The sequence below is a fragment of the Erinaceus europaeus genome, chromosome 9, assembly GCF_950295315.1.
Source record: "Erinaceus europaeus chromosome 9, mEriEur2.1, whole genome shotgun sequence".
Taxonomy (NCBI): domain Eukaryota; kingdom Metazoa; phylum Chordata; class Mammalia; order Eulipotyphla; family Erinaceidae; genus Erinaceus; species Erinaceus europaeus.
Genome location: NC_080170.1, coordinates 30,558,123 through 30,574,492, shown reverse-complemented (window position 1 = coordinate 30,574,492; position 16,370 = coordinate 30,558,123). Strand labels below are relative to the sequence as shown.

General features: G+C 42.9%; 2 protein-coding genes across 5 annotated transcripts in view; one reads left to right on the top strand and one right to left on the bottom strand.

Annotated features, from left to right (window-relative positions):
* IL12A (interleukin 12A) overlaps positions 1 to 16,370 on the top strand; it is a 30,804-nt gene that overhangs the window by 12,080 nt on the left and 2,354 nt on the right. The window lies entirely within an intron of this gene.
* The window catches only part of LOC107522575 (NACHT, LRR and PYD domains-containing protein 1b allele 5-like), a 32,056-nt gene continuing 15,883 nt past the window's right edge, over positions 198 to 16,370 (bottom strand). For all 4 annotated transcript variants that reach the window (XM_016188552.2, XM_016188553.2, XM_060197580.1 and 1 more), the window contains 5 exons: positions 15,441 to 15,579; positions 10,210 to 10,263; positions 9,883 to 9,963; positions 4,073 to 4,345; positions 198 to 1,545 (listed from right to left, as the gene is read on the bottom strand). In XM_016188552.2, coding sequence (XP_016044038.1) covers positions 1,526 to 1,545; positions 4,073 to 4,345; positions 9,883 to 9,963; positions 10,210 to 10,263; positions 15,441 to 15,579 — 567 coding nt within the window. In that variant the 3' untranslated portion in view covers positions 198 to 1,525. The remainder of the gene's footprint in view (positions 1,546 to 4,072; positions 4,346 to 9,882; positions 9,964 to 10,209; positions 10,264 to 15,440; positions 15,580 to 16,370) is intronic.

The window sequence follows — 16,370 nt, the reverse complement described above, 5'->3', positions numbered from 1 at the left end:
ACTGTGAGTTTTCTGAACTATGCCCCCAACCTAGGCACAGCTTGGGGAACTGTAGTATCTGGTCTGCACCCACTCAGCCTCAGTCCCAGAGCACAGTGCTGGGGCAAAATCAATTAGTGATCAGAGCCCCAAAATAAGGCAGGTATAAGTATTTTTAAATAATTTGTAAGTAAAAAATAAAACAAGACACATCAGCATTACAGGAAGGCAGGTTTATTTTTATTCCTTTCATCCACAGCATGAAAGAGGGTGAAATGTATTGGGAAACCACCTCTGAAAGTATACTACCCTTTAGAAAACAACTTATATAAAATAATAAGCATTAAAAAATTCAAGTCCTGTAAGTATTTTACAACTGAATGTTTAAAAAAAGTCCATGTGTTTCCTAAAATACAGCACAATTAAAAAAAAATCATATAAAGTGACACTGATTTTGAATTCCACAGGATCCCTGACATGTAAAAATAGGCTCTTCCCTATAAAGTGAATTTGTTCTTCACAGACAAAATTATAACGTGTGTTTCTCTGGTCAATTCATTGATTTATTTTACTCTCCAGCTGATGTCTAAAAAGAATGGCAATTTATATTTTCTCTAAATAAGTTAATGAAGCAGAGTCAAAATGTGAATCACCAAAGGCACGATGCTGGGAGAGTGGCAGGATATACAATATATTAAAAAGAAAAACACCAATCAACAAGAGCCAATGTGGCCCAATGCATTCCCTGGGTCAAGTCTTCTTCAAAAAGAGATCCCACTCCCTGGGTTTCCCTCAGTCCTGATTAAGACAAGTTTTCAGTAGCATTCTCTACCCCCCAAGAAAGCAAATGCTGTCAGGTAAATTCAACAAAAGTAGTGTTGTTGGTGTCCCTGGCCAGACTACCCTGAACACTCCTCAGCTTAAGAAAAGTAGGGTCAGGCCTGTGACTTGGGGAGACAGTTGGAACTGGGGGCTCCTGGCTACACTTCTCCACATGTGTGGGACTCAAGCATGCTTGGTCTCCAGGCTAACAGACCATTGGCTGTGATGGAAGACATGAAAATCACATCCTCAGACACACTACACCCAGGAACATGAGAACCTTTCTTCATCATAATGTGAATGAAGGCAAATTAAATGGGTGCAAGTTGGAGGACAGCACCATGCAGCTGCTGAAAAATGTTTTAAACTCTTGGATCCCGTTCATTGACTCCAAAAGGACCTGACAGAGTGGAGTCATGTGAAGCACCCTTTGTAATTAGACCCGTTTAGATTGAGAGGTGGGGTGGGAGAGTTTGAACACGAAGTTTAAAAAAAAAAAAGAAGAAATCATCTTGCTAGAGGCTTTCTCTTCCAAAAAGGTTTCCAAAGGTTTTCACTCCTGGTGCCCCTGAATGAAGTGAGCTGTGAGGCCAGATGACCGCCTAACAACCAGAGTCCGTTCTCATCACATTCACACTCATCCATCACACCTAGACCCGAGCCAGCTCAGTCTCCTCACACAGAAGTTCCAGAGGATTCCTTGTTTTAGCTTCTTTCCCAAACTTCACGTTTCCTGTAAGAAACCTAGCAAAACAGAATCAAATTCAAGAAGTCTCTGCTGGGTGTGTGGGTGGGGGGTATGATTTTAATTGGCATTGGCTGCGGCTAGACTTTCTGGCACCAAAACACTTAACATCTCCAGATGAGAACACAAAAGTCAGCCCAACATTCTGTATCAGGTATTTGAACCTGCTATTTTGGCTATAAGGCATAAAATAGCAGCAGTTTCTAAGAGCCCAAATTTGGAAGCAACCCAGATACCCAACAACAGCTGAGTGGCTAAGAAAGTTATGGTACATATACACAATGGAATACTATGCGGTTGTTAAGAATGATGGGTCATTTCCTTTGCAGTATCTTGGTCAGAACTTGAAGGTATTATGTTGAGTAAGACAGGACAGAAAGAGAAAGACCTAAGTCAAATGATCTCACCTATAAGTAGAATGTAAGAATAAAGAACAGTAAGGGAAAACATGAGGTGAAACTCAGACTAGGTGTGCGATGTTGCACCAAAGCAAAGGACTCTGGAGAAGGAGGAGAAAGGACAGGATGGAGGAACATTGGGGTCCTAGTGCATCTCCTCAACATCTATCAAGGGGAGATGAGAGGTTGTACCTACATGTTAAAGATTATAATATAAATTTAATCCCCCCATTAAAATTAAAAAAAGAAAGCATAAAAAATTGGTAAATTTGGGGAGGAGTGTTTCTCACTGATTTTTTTTTTCTTTCTTATTTAAACGAGGAAGTTGGATTAAGAAGCTTTTATGACACCCTTTACTGCTAAGAACTACCACAAAGTCTTTACAATGCTAATGTGTGAGCAAGTGAAATGTCTGGTGGGGTACGGTGGGCTAGATAAAAGCAAAGAGGAGCTGGGGGTCTGGCTCAGTGGCAGACCACAGGACATGTATGAATGAGGCCCTGGGTTCAATCCCTGGCACCCTATGTGCTGGAGTAGCTCTGGTTCTCTTGTTAAAAAAAAAAAAAAAAAAAAAAAAAAAAAGCATCTTTAAATAAGAAGCCTGTTCTTGGGGGCTTGTGAGTTTCCAAACTGCTTTCACAGAAGGGGCTGGATGGACTGGGGGCCACAGCTGTAGGCCATCCTCTCACGGGTTGACCACAGAGAGCTCAGCAATGTGCCTCATTTCAACAATATAAAGAAAAAAAATTGGTACTGAAACCAGTATCCCACCTGCCTGGGATTCAGAAAGCTTCCTCCTCAGTCTGGAAGCATCCTAAGACCACCCAGCACTTCTGTTTTATATGCAACCTTTTGGGGCATTTACATTTTTGTATTCTTAAAGGACTGAATAATCCAAACAGAATCCCAAATAAAGATGTCCCTAACTTACTGAGGATTCTGAGAAGTAGCACATTTGTTAACCAAGGGAACAAGATAACAATATAATAATGCTCATAGCAACCAAGGTCTCAGTTTTTTTTTTTAACTGATCTGACCACAACTTTTTAGACTGAGACCAGAACCAATTCCTTTTCTTTCTTCCTTTCTCCTTTTCTCCTTCCCCTGCCCTCCCTTCCTCCCTCCCCTTTTCTTTTTTGCAGAGCCAGAGCCTTGTACAAGCTTGATTTCATCAGTCTGGGCCATTTTTATTATATTAGGTAGAGAGAGAGGGGCTGGGTGATGATGCACCTGGTTGAGCACACATGTTACAATGCACAAGGACCCGGGTTAGAGAGCCCCTGGTCCCCACCTGCCAGGGGTTAAGCTTTGCAAGTGGTGAAGCAATGCTGGAGGTGCCTGTCTCTCAATCCCTCCCTTCCCTTTCGAATTCTGGTTGTCACAATTCATTAAATAAAGATAACAGAGAAAGATGCAGACAGACAGATAAACATACATCATAGTACTGGAACATCCCTTCTTGCCATCTGGTGCTGGGGATTGAACCCAGGCCACTCATATGGCTAAGTAGAGACCCTACCTGGAGAGCTATCTCGCTGGCCCAAGAATCAACTCCACTTAGCTCTCTGTAAGCTGTTTTCCCCTCCCCCAGAAACCTTTTTCTTTTTAAAGATTTATGAGAAAGATAGAACCAGAGTATCACTCTGGCATACTTGGTGCCAGGGGTCAAATGTGGGTCCTCACCAATGCAAGTCGTGTACTCTACCACTATGCCACCTTCGCAGTCACCCTTCCCTTCTTTACCTTGAGGTTCTCAGTACCCCAGGTGCCCTTGTACAGAAGGACTGGCTGTTTCCAGCATCTGGTGACATAATGGCATTTGCATTTGCCCCTCATGGCTCATGGTTACCCAGAACCACCCAAGCAGTTCTTCCCTTCATTCCCACCACAGCACCAAATGCAAAAGTTTGCATCCATTTGGCAAGTGGCAACAGAAAGGCTGACAGGCACAGAGCAGCAGCACTTGAGCTGGGTGTGGACCCTGCCTGGACTCAATACCACATATCCCAACTCAGAGGACACAGCCCACACAATGACTACTTGTTTCCTAAGCCTGGGCTACACCTACATCAGATACATCCACAGACGCAGCCTGAGAACATCCTCCAGCAATGTCCCTCCTCCTCACCTTTCAGCACATCCTGGGCATCGGCTGAGACGGTGTTCTTCAGGCAGTTATATAAGTGCTGAGCTGTGGCATTGTTCTGTTCCTTCTCCTGCCACTTCTTCAGCATCCTGAACTTACTGATGGTCACCTCTTCTTTCTTTTCCCGGATGGCATCGATGTCACTGATCTCCAGCTCTAGATTGGCAATGGCGATTTTGATCCAGTCCTTCCCCAGCTTCCCAGCCAGAGTGATCAGCTGAGCATCCGTGAGGAGCGTTCTGGCCTTTACGCCATCTAGAAGTGGATGAGAGCTCAGTGACTCCTCTCCACACCACCATTCCTCAGAACAGTTAGCAATTAAGATGACATCCTTAAATTTATTTATTTTTAGTTTTTTATATTTATTTATTTATTTATTTTCCCTTTTGTTGCCCTTGTTTTTTATTGTTGTTGTAATTGATGTCATCATTGTTGGATAGGACAGAGAGAAATGGAGAGAGGAAGGGAAGACAGGGAAAGAGACCTGCAGACCTGCTTATGAAGCGATTCCCCTGCAGGTGGGGAGCTGGGGTCTCGAACAAGGATCCGTAAGCCAGTCCTTGCTCTTCACACCACCTGCGCTTAACCCACTGTGCTACCGCCCAACTCCCTATTTATTTTATTTTTAATTACCACCAGGGTAATCACTAGGGCTTGGTGCCTGCACAATGAATCCATGGCTCCCAGCTCCCCACCTCCATTTGTTTGTTTGTTTGTTTGTTTTTGTTTTCCTTTTTTCCCTTTTGGGTAAAGATAGAAAAACTGGAGAGTATGAGACACACCTGTAGCACTGCTTCACTACTTGTGAAGGTTCTTGACAGTGGGGCCAGGAGGCCTGAACCCAGATCTCTGCACATGGTAATGTGGGTGTGCTATTGCTCAGCCACGCCCCCCCCACCTGCATCCTTTAATTTATAAGATCTGTAACTTTAGCTGCTTTTACACTATATTTAAGTGTAAAAAAAATCCCTCCTTTCCAATAGTTTCAATTAATAAAACATATCCAGGGTCTCATGTTCACAATGAGTAATTCAGGGGATGGAACTGTTTTACAAAGTAGCATAAATTAAGTTGGAGTGAAAAGAAACTCAGACCCCCAAAAGGAATTTAGGTGGCTCAAAAAGAAAAATACAGTTGTGCATTTGTCCTCCTGTGTGTCTTGATCTCACTGTCTAAATCACACACATATGCTACTTTTGGCTATTAAAGGGGTAGCAGGAGAGCTGGCCTGGTCTCCTGTATGCCACCTCCTGGCACTGAGGGGAACAGCACAGACCACAGAAGTCACCTTGTATCTGTACTGTCACTCTCTAAGAAACAGTCATGACCTTGGAAGGCGCTTGTATGTCAACACAAATCTATGGCATGTATAAATCTCAAGCCTTCTTGTTAGGGCACACTTACCACTTTTAGGTTCTAAGCCAATGGTGTTTCTGGTTAAGTTCCTCCAGACATTATAAACTGTGGATGTGACATCAGAAGGGAGAAGAGGAAACCCTTCCTGATACTCCAAGACAAAAACTTCTCACCTGCAGCGCACACCACATTAACCTATCTAGCACCTGTACTTCATGCCCCACATCCAGTCCCTTGACTTCTGAAAGGAAGCATGCAATCTGAGAGGTGGTCATGCCCTCTAGTGGTTACATATGTGAGCCACCACTGCCAGTGGCCAGAACCTACTGCTGTCAAGGGAACCCCTATATGCCAAGCAGACTCTGAACCTGAATTTTAACAAGGTCTCAAATGGACTCTGTTGACATTGAATGTAGACAGTGTTATAAAGCACAATCCAGTGATACACTTAAATTTGAAACTGCCAAGCTCATGACTAGATGCCTCAAAGAATGCTATGAACAAAAGTAACTTAAAAAAAGTTTTTTTCTAGATATCTTTATTTATTTTACTATCTTTATTGGATAGAGACAGCCAGAAACCAAGAGGGTGGGGGAGACAGAGAAGGAGAAAGTGAACACTTGCTTCATCACTCACAAAGCTTTCCCCTTGCAGGTGGGGACCAGGAGCTCAAACCCGGGTCCTGTGCACTGTAACACGTGGGTTCAAATAGGTGTGCCACTACCTGGCCCCTCAAAACTAACTGTTTATTAGTTTATTTAGATACCACATTGTCAATTAAAAAAAATCCTTTACCTTTGTAAGCAGTAGCTATCACTTATATTACCTTTGTATAAATAAGAAGTAAAAGGCAACTACCAGATGGCACTGCTCATAAATGAAATATAGAGCATACAAAGTTACCAAGAAAAAAAAAATCAAATTATCTCTCAGACTTTGTAAGAACTATGGTGGGGGTGGGGAGGCATAGAACTATGATGGTGAGTGTACTATTAAACTGTATCTCTGAAATCTTATAATTGTATGAAACAGTATTGAACCACTAATAAATAAATATTCTAAACTAATCTTTCTAGCTACTTGCTCTTGGTGTTCATCTACTGAAATAGCCAAATAATTAAAGTACGAAAACTTATCTGATATATGAATTTAACTATAAAATTGTGTCTCACTCAGTTATTATTTTATTTTTTATACCAGAGCACTGCTCAGCTCTGGCTTATGGTAGTGTGGGGGATTGAAGCTGGAACTTTGGAGCCTCTGGCATGAGAGTCTTTTTGCATAACCATTATGCTAGCTAACCCCACCCTGTCCCACTAAGTTATAAATTAAGTTCTGCAGACCTTATATGTACAGCATGGTGACTATAGTTAATAATATATTGTGGGGTCTGGGAGGTAGTTCAGCCACTAGAGAGCATGTCTTCCATGCATGAGGTCCTGGGTTTGATCCCTAGCACCAAGGACAGAGATATGTGGAACTCCATGGATGGAGGAGCAGTGCTTGCTTTGGTCTGTCTGTCTCTCTCCCAAAATGTAAAATAAAACACATAGAGAGAGTGGGTCTTTAACATTCTCATCACCAGAAAAAGTCACTATGTGAGATGACGGATGTGTAAATTAATCTGACTGGTAATTCACAACATATACATATATGAAATCATCATGTTCTATATCAAATATATGCAGTATGTAATTTCCCCTGTCAACTATATCTCAAATCACATCCCAATCTAGTTAGGTGTTACTTTTTCAGTTATGTTTTTAAAAAATAATTCTAGAATCCATATAGCACACAGAAGAGGATGTGGGTCACTCCCTAGCACAAGGGTATGCCAGAGCTGAGCAGTCCTCTGATAAGTAAAATTCTAGATGCTTGCCTATTTTGATATTTAATTAGCAAAAATAACCATATACATTCCTATAATAATGTCCAGTAAAGTCACAGTCTCCTGCTCTAAAAAAATAAAGGCTATCTTTATTTTTTTATTATTTTAAAAAAATATTTATTTTATTTATTCCCTTTTGTTGCCCTTGTTATTTTATTGTTGTAGTTATTATTGTTGTCATTGTTGGATAGGACAGAGAGAAATGGAGAGAGGAGGGGAAGAGAGAGAGGAGGAGAGAAAGATAGACACCTGCAGACCTGCTTTACCGCTTGTGAAGCGACTCCCCTGCAGGTGGGGAGCCAGGGTTCAAACCGGGATCCTTATGCCGATCCTTGTGCTTTGCGCCACCTGCGCTTAACCCGCTGCGCTACAGCCCGACTCCCCATCTTTATTTTTTATTTTCCCTTTTGTTGCCCTTGTTTTTTAAATTGTTGTTTTAGTTATTATTGTTGTTGTTATTGATGTCGTCATTGTTAGGACAGAGAGAAATGGAGAGAAAAGGGGAAAACAAAGACGGGGAGAGAAAGATAGACACCTGCAGACCTGCTTCACCACCTGTGAAGTGATTCCCCTACAGGTGGGGAGCCGGGGCTCAAACCTGAATCCTTATGCCAGTCCTTGTGCTTGGCGCCACATGTGCTTAACCCACTGCACTACTACCCAACTCCCAAATAATGGCTATCTTATTTTGCTTTATAAAGAATGTATTGGGAGTTGGGCAGTAGTGCAGCGGATTAAGCACAGGTGGTACCAAGCACAAGGACAGAGTAAGGATCCGGGTTCGAGCCCCCGGCTCCCCACCTGCAGGGGAGTCACTTCATAGGCGGTGAAGCAGGTCCGCAGGTGTCTATCTTTCTCTCTCCCACTCTGTCTTCCCCTCCTCTCTCCATTTCTCTCTGTCCTATCCAACAACGACGACAACAACTACAGCAATGAAACAACAAGGGCAACAAAAGGGAATAAATAAATAAATTTAAAAAAAAAAAAGAATGTATTGGGAGTTGGGCATTAGCACGTGTTAAATGCAGGTGGCGCAAAGTGCAAGGACTGGTGTAAGGATCCCGGTTCGAGCCCCCAGCTCCCCACCTGCAGGGAAGTCGCTTCACAAGCGGTGAAGCAGGAGGTCTGCAGGTGTCTTTCTCTCCCCATCTTCCCCTCCTCTCTCCATTTCTCTCTGTCCTATCCAACAACGACATCATCAACAACAATAATAACTACAACAATAAAATAAAACAAGGGCAACAAAAGGGAATAATTAAAAAAAAAAAGGATGTATCTACTTTCAGAGATTCAATCTTAACAATAATAGCAAAAGGCATTTTGATAAAAAGATTCATTTGATGGAAAATGACACCTCTTAGCTTGAGAAATTTCTAGTCTGTTATAAAAAAAAAGATCAAGGATAAAAGGTTTGAATATACTGAAATCATTTCAGAGAAGTATCTGGGACAAAAGATATGAAGATAAGAAGTTTACAAGGTAGTTCTCTGCTAAAGCTTTGAGACTTGCCTGGCTTTTTCCTCTTTTTTTAATTTTGTTGCTGTTGCTGTTATTGTTGTTATTGCTGTTGTTGGATAGGACAAAGAAAAATCAAGAGAGAAGGGAAGACACAGAGGGGGAGAGAAAGATAGCTACCTGCAGACCTGCATCACTGCTTGTGAAGTGACCCCCCTGTAGGTGGGGAGCCAGGGGCTCGAACTAGGATCCTTATGCCAGTTCTTGTGCTTCACACCATGTCTGCTTAACCCAGTGAACTACCGCCTGGCCCCTTGTCTGGGTTTTTTAACTTAGTTTTGTAAATTCTGGTTAGACTTAAAAATTTAGGGCCCCTTAGAGTCATCCTGTCAAATGTTTTAACTGGTATTTTTTTATATTTATTTATTTATTCCCTTTTGTTGCCCTTATTGTTTTATTGTTGTAGTTATTAGTTGTCATCGTCTGATAGGCCAGAGAGAAATGGAGAGAGGAGGGGAAGACAGAGAGGGAGACAGAAAGATAGACACCTGCAGACCTGCTTCACTGCCTGTGAAGTGACACCCCTGCAGGTGGGGAGCCGGAGGCTTGAACCAAGATCCTTACTCCATCCTTGTGCTTTGCACCACCTGTGCTTAGCCCACTGTGCTACCGCCCGACTCCCTAGCTTGTATTTTTATAACTTGTCTCTGGCCACTGAGAGAAGACTCTCTACCCTGCACTTGGTGACAATCAGTGACCATGATCACACAAGGATGTACACAATTCCATTTGTGCTCTCCATGAAGGGTTCCCTGCTAAGGGTCATGTGACATGAAGAGGTCAGCCATGACCACCACCATCCACCCATAATGCTCTGACAGTATGAGGGAGTAGGGGGTGAGGTGGGCTGGCAAAAGAGAACCCTTCTCAGGCCTCGGGAGCTGAGATTCAGAGGGGACTCCTGGTCCCTGGAGGTACCCAGGACAGTCTGGGTTGGGGCTCTAGAAAGACTGAGTCAGCAGCATGTGTGGAGGGAGAAGGTATGGGGGCAGGGGGTAAGACAAAACATGCCACAGGTGGCATTTTTACAAACCTGAAGTGTCAACCTGTCTCATCCTTTTATCATAGGCTTCCTCATCAGCCAAACTGCTGCTCATTTTCCGGCGTCTGTTACCTTAAAAGTAAAATCAACATATTGGTTTTACCCTGTGGTTACTTTCTATCACATTTAATCTAAAATACTCTTTACAATCACCATACAGGTAGAAATAAATAGACAATGGACTCAATGGCTATTAAGGTGACTAGGAATTATTAAACTTAACAGACCTTTAATGTCACAACTTGTGTGGAACAAAGTACTTACTAACCCTCTTGAATGGAAGGTACAGAAGAGCGGGTTCTAGCTACTCATACTCACCACTTATGCAGCTTTTTGAGATGTTCCGATTCTGGTCATGCTGGACCCAGTCACCTGTTAAAGCACAACAATTATCGATGGGGGGAAGTGGTTTGAAGCCTGAACTAAAAAACTTAAGTGTGTGTGGCCAGGGAGGTGCTTAGCAGGTAGAGCACAGGACTCACGTGCATGCAGCCCATCCCCTGCACTGCATATGCTGGAGGGATGCCCTAGTTTTCTCTATCTCTTGTTAATATATGCATTTGTTAAAAGCACCTGTGGGGGGAGTCAGGCTGTAGCGCAGCGGGCTAAGCACAGGTGGTGCAAAGCACAAGGATCGGCATAAGGATCCCGGTTCGAACCCCGGCTCCCCACCTGCAGGGGAGTCACTTCACAGGTGGTGAAGCAGGTCTGCAGGTGTCTAGCTTTCTCTCCTCCTCTCTGTCTTCCCCTCCTCTCTCCATTTCTCTCTGTACTATCCAAGAACGACAACAACAATAATAACTACAACAATAAAAAAAACAACAAGGGCAACAAAAGAGAATAAATAAATAAAATAAATATTAAAAAAAAAAGTACCTGTGGGCAAAGGAGATAGCATGGTTATGTAAGAGGACTCTCATACCTGAGGCTCCCAAGTCCCAGGTTCAATCTCCCTCACCACCATATACCAGAGCTGAGCAGTGTGGGACTATGTGAAAGCTTGGTAGAGCTTAGGGGAGCTCTCCCATCCTCGGATGGAGGTCTGGAAAGACACCCCACTTGTTAGCCTCTCTCCTTATAGAGACGAGCCAAGAGGAAAAGTCTCCCAGACTCAGTTTCTCCTTGTTAGTCTCTCAAGCTCACAGAAAGCCTACTGCCTCTCACATTTAGTCCATTCTCTTGCTAGCAGACTAAGTGGCTGCTTGCTTCAAAGTCCATTCAAAGTTCACACATTCACTAAAACTTCACCTTTCAACCATATAGGAGAACACACTCTATCATACACCCCTGCCAGTACCTGGCAATGAGACCCCATATTCTATTTCCTTGTGCCCTTTGATAGCTGTGATTTACATCAATCTTTGTTTTTCTTCTTCTACCTCAACTTACTGGTTTAACCCCTATGCTTTTCTCAAATGCCTTTGGATAATTAACTTGCCTGAATCATGGAAACTAATTGTCTTGACCTTTATGTATCTCATCACTTCTTGTCATACCAACCCCCTACCATGGGGGCAAGCTGACCTTTAAGAAACCTGTAATTTCTGACACATGTGAAAAATGCTCTTTGTTTAATTCAGTATAAAAGCCTGTACCCATCTCCAAATAAACGGATGTTCGTACCAGAATATCTCCCGATGCCTCTTTCTATTTCACGCGGTCACTAGAACCAGTGAGGGAGGATAGGAGGCCTAACCCCCCCCCCCCCAGCTGGAGCCACTCCACGTGAGTGCCAGCAGAGCAGTGCTCTGGTCTGTCTTTCTCTCCTCCCTATCTCACTCTCATTAAAATTAAAATAAATAGGGAGTTGGGCAGTAGCACAGTGAGTGCAGGTGGCGCAAAGTGCAAGGACCAGCGTAAGGATTCTGGTTTGAGCCCCTAGCTCCCCACCTGCAGGGGGGTTGCTTCACAGTGGTGAAGCAGGTCTGCAGGTGTCTGTCTTTCTCTCCTCCTGTCTTCCCTTCCTCTCTCCATTTCTTTCTGTCCTATCCAACAATAACAATAACTACAACAATAAAAAAATAAATAAATAAAATGTATATATAAAGTAATTGTGAATGTTCATGAGGCTCTAAGTCTTGAATCTTTTTTTTTTTGCTTCTAGGGTTATCGATGGTTGCAGGCATTACAAATCCACTGCTCCTAGCAGCTATTCTTTCCATTTATTGAATAGGACAGAGAGAATGAGAGGGGAGGGGGAAACAGAGAGAAAGAGAGAAGATATATACCTACTGAACTGCTTCACCTGCTTCAATGGAAGGTGAGGATCTGGGGGCTTGAACCCAGATCCTTGCACTTTATACTATGTGCGCTTAACTGGGTGCACCACCACCTGGTACCCTAGGTCTTGAACCTCTAAAATTCGAACACAATGCTGAGGTCTAATGTGGCCTGCACACAGAAGTACTAGGTTTGACATATGAGATAAAACAGCAAGTGCTCCTCCATAATCCCAAGGGGGTAAGTGCTAGGGGAAGATGACCAGGGGCTCTCAACTCTAATTCCATCAGGACCTAGAGAGAAAAGAAGGGGGGAAAGGAGGCTTGGGGGAGAAGGATACTCAGAAGTAGTAGAATAGGTGTGACTTAGAAAGAGAAGGCATACTCCCAGCTGGGGAAGTGATAGGATGAAGATAAGAAGGCTCTGAACTCCAGCTCCATCAGCACCCAGAGAGAGAGAAGGAAAAGGAGAGGGACATATGGAGGTAGCTATGTTGTCATGAGTGGCTTGGAGGGGAAGAGTGGATTGGATCAGGAGAAAAAAAAGGGGGCGATCAGGTATAAATGTGAGCAGATAGTTGTAGAGAAGATGGTTGACCCATGTCCACAACCTTAGAGGAACTGTGATGGATACCAGTGGGGAGACTGAAGATTCAGAACTCTGGTGGTGGGAATGGTGTGGATTTAAACCCCTGTTGACATGTAATTTTATAAAATAAAAATAAAATAAGAAGAAAGAGAAGGCAGGACCATAGGGAAAAAAATGGGCAAATATATATAAATATAGATAGTTATAGAAATAATAGTCAACTCATATCTGTGATCTTGGGAGAATTACTGCAGTTTCCAATGGAGGGAATGGGGACACAGAACTCTGGTGGTTGAAAAGGAGTGGAATTATACCTGTTATCTTATAATTCTATACATCAATATTAAATCACTAATAAAATTTTTAAAAGAAATAAAGCATCCAAATTAGCTAAACAAAACAAAACAAAGTAAAAAAAAAAGTGTTCCTTCTACATCTCACAAGGCAAGTGTTTTCTAAACCCACGCCATCAACATTCCACCTGCTAATCTGTGCCACACTCTGCTGACAAATGAAGTGTTATTCACTCAGTATTTGTCTAGATCTCTAGCTACTACTACAAACAGAACACCAGTGTTATGTGCCACACTGGAAAGGAGGTCACACAAACACTTTAAAATGCATTTCTATGAGCTCCCCCTAAAACCATCTCAACTGCTGTCATTCTGAATTGTGGAAAATGCTATGTGGGCCAGGTGGTGGTGCACCTGGTTGAGTGCACAGCTTACAGTGCACAACGACTTGGGTTCGAGCTCCCAGTCCCCATCTGTAGGAGGAAAGCTTCACAAGCGGTAAAGCAGTGTTGCAGGTGTCTCTCTGTCTTTCTCCCTATCACCCCTTTTCCTCTCAACTTCTGGCTGTCTCTATCCAAGAAATAAATAAAGATAATTTTTAAAAAGAAAGAAAATGCCATGCTAGGGGAGCTCTTTCTGGGCACTATGCTGTGATCTGGTGCACCCATCCTGCCTGCACTTCAGCCACTGTCCCAACAGGTGCCTGTGTTCCTCACAAGTCTTCTTAGGTTCCATTAGTGATGATACCAGCACAGAGATGGGCAACCTCATTAGCTCAGGCCTCCAGAACTTAAGGGAACCAGAAACATCTTACAAAGCAGAGTATTATTAAAAAGTTTAAAACATATATATATATATATACACATATATATTAAGAGGCACTATAGAATGGTTTTGAAAATTATCAAGAGAAAAAAAATGTGTAAACCAAAACTGTAAAAAAAAAATTAAATAAGAAAAGGAAAATGGAGCCGGGAAGACAAAACAGCCGTTATGCAAAAAGACTTTATGCTTGAGGTACCAAAGGTACCAGACTGAATCCTCAGTACCACCATAAGCTAGAGCTGAGCAGTGCTCTGGTAGTAAATAAATAAATAGAAAAAAGAACTACCAAGAGAAGTAAAAAAGCATCCAAATTAGAAAAACAAAGCAAAACAAAGTAAAAAAAAAAAAAAAGCAAAACAAAAAAAAACAAGTGCTCCTTCTACCACATCTCACAAGGCAAGCCGGGATGCACTGGATCGACCTTCTCGTGGTGCATCCCGTGAGTACCCATTCATTGGGGAAACTGACGATCCTTCCTAGCCGACTGAATCCACATGGATCCCAGTCACTTTCAAAGCCAGCAACAAGCAGACATCAGGCTCAACCTGACGCTGTTGACTGGCTACGGAAGAAGGGCAAACGCTAGAAGAAGAACAAGGCAAGCCCAAAAGAGCATCTTCTATTTGCATGGCCAGTACTAACTACTAAGGTGCTGGTATTATTCATTGTGATTAATAAGTACTAACTTGGGTTAACAAGACAATTCACTTGGATTTGCTTTGTCATGGGCAAGTCCAGGTTCAAGCCCACGTCCCACCACATTAAAGGAAGCTTCAGTGCTGCTGTGTCTTCCTAGCTATCTCTGTTTCTGAGAAAAAAAAAAAAAAGCCAGCCAGGACTGGTGATGACAAAAAAAAAGGAAGAAAAAAAAAAGAGTAACTTTGTGGCTGGGACATACAGCATAGCTGGTAGAATACAGGATTGTATACAGCATAGCTGGTAGAATACAGGACTGTATGCAGCACAGCTGGTAGAATACAGGACTGTATGCAGCACAGCTGGTAGAATACAGGACTGTACGCAGCACAGCTGGTAGAATATAGGACTGTATGCAGCACAGCTGGTAGAATACAGGACTGTATGCAGCACAGCTGGTAGAATACAGGACTGTATGCAGCACAGCTGGTAGAATACAGGACTGTATGCAGCACAGCTGGTAGAATACAGGACTGTATGCAGCACAGCTGGTAGAATACAGGACTGTATGCAGCACAGCTGGTAGAATACAGGACTGTATGCAGCACAGCTGGTACAATACAGGACTGTATGCAGCACAGCTGGTAGAATACAGGACTGTATGCAGCACAGCTGGTAGAATACAGGACTGTATATAGCACAGCTGGTAGAATACAGAACTGTATGCAGCACAGCTGGTAGAATACAGGACTGTTATACAGCACAGCTGGTAGAATACAGGACTGTATGCAGCACAGCTGGTAGAATACAGGACTGTATGCAGCACAGCTGGTAGAATACAGGACTGTATACAGCACAGCTGGTAGAATACAGGATTGTATACCCTATTTTTTGTAGATTTCCACATGCCACTGATGGGACAATTACTGGTAGACTGCCACTCAACATCCCACAAACCAATTCCCATCCAAGAGCCAAAACACTTACATTCTCTCAGTTTCGCTTTCCATACAATTTCCTCAGAATCCATTTCAACCAGAAGTAACTTGAATTCTACTGGCTGCTCTAAATAAACTTCAATGTAACTTTTCAATTTTAAAAGTGAGCCATCCACAAATTCAATTTCCTATTAAAAAAAAAAAAGCTTTTTAACTTTAAAGTGCCATCCATCAACAACACACAATGACAGATAAAAAACCAAACACAAATCAATGACAAGAGAGGCTGGCTTGAGGGCTCGCGCCTTCTCCAGCTCCCCACCTCCTCCCTCCAGGTGACTCTGCTGCTGCCTTGTGGCTTCCAGTCCCATGGATCGTTTGTGTCTTTTTCTTTTTCTAATGTAGCATCAGGGAATGAATTCAAGGCCTTAAAGATGCCCAATACAGCCTCTGAACATTCACAGAGCTTCCCCTGGTGCCATGGTGCTCCCATACGATTCCAGGGATCAAACCCAGAGTCTTGTGCATGGAAGGTATGTGCTCTGCTTGGTGCATGTCTCCCACCTTGGTTCTGTTTTTTTTTTTAAATATTTATTTATTTATTCCCTTTTGTTGCTTGTTATTTTTATTGTTGTTGTAGTTATTATTGTTGTTGTCATTGATGTTATCGTTGTTAGAACAGAGAGAAACGGAGAGAAAAGGGGAAGACAGAGAGGGGGAGAGAAAGACACCTACAGACCTGCTTCACCACTTGTGAAGCAACTCCCCTGCAGGTGGGGGAGCTGGGGATCCAACCGGGATCCTCACTCTGGTCCTTGGCACTTTGCGCCACATGCATTTAACCTGCTGCACTACCACCTGACTCCCCTTGGTTCTGTTTTTTAAAGTATAACTTTCAAAGTCTGCTCTTCTCACAATGGCCATGATGCTCTATCCATGCAGAAAGGCCATCTCTGCAAGTCGTGGCCAGACTATGGTA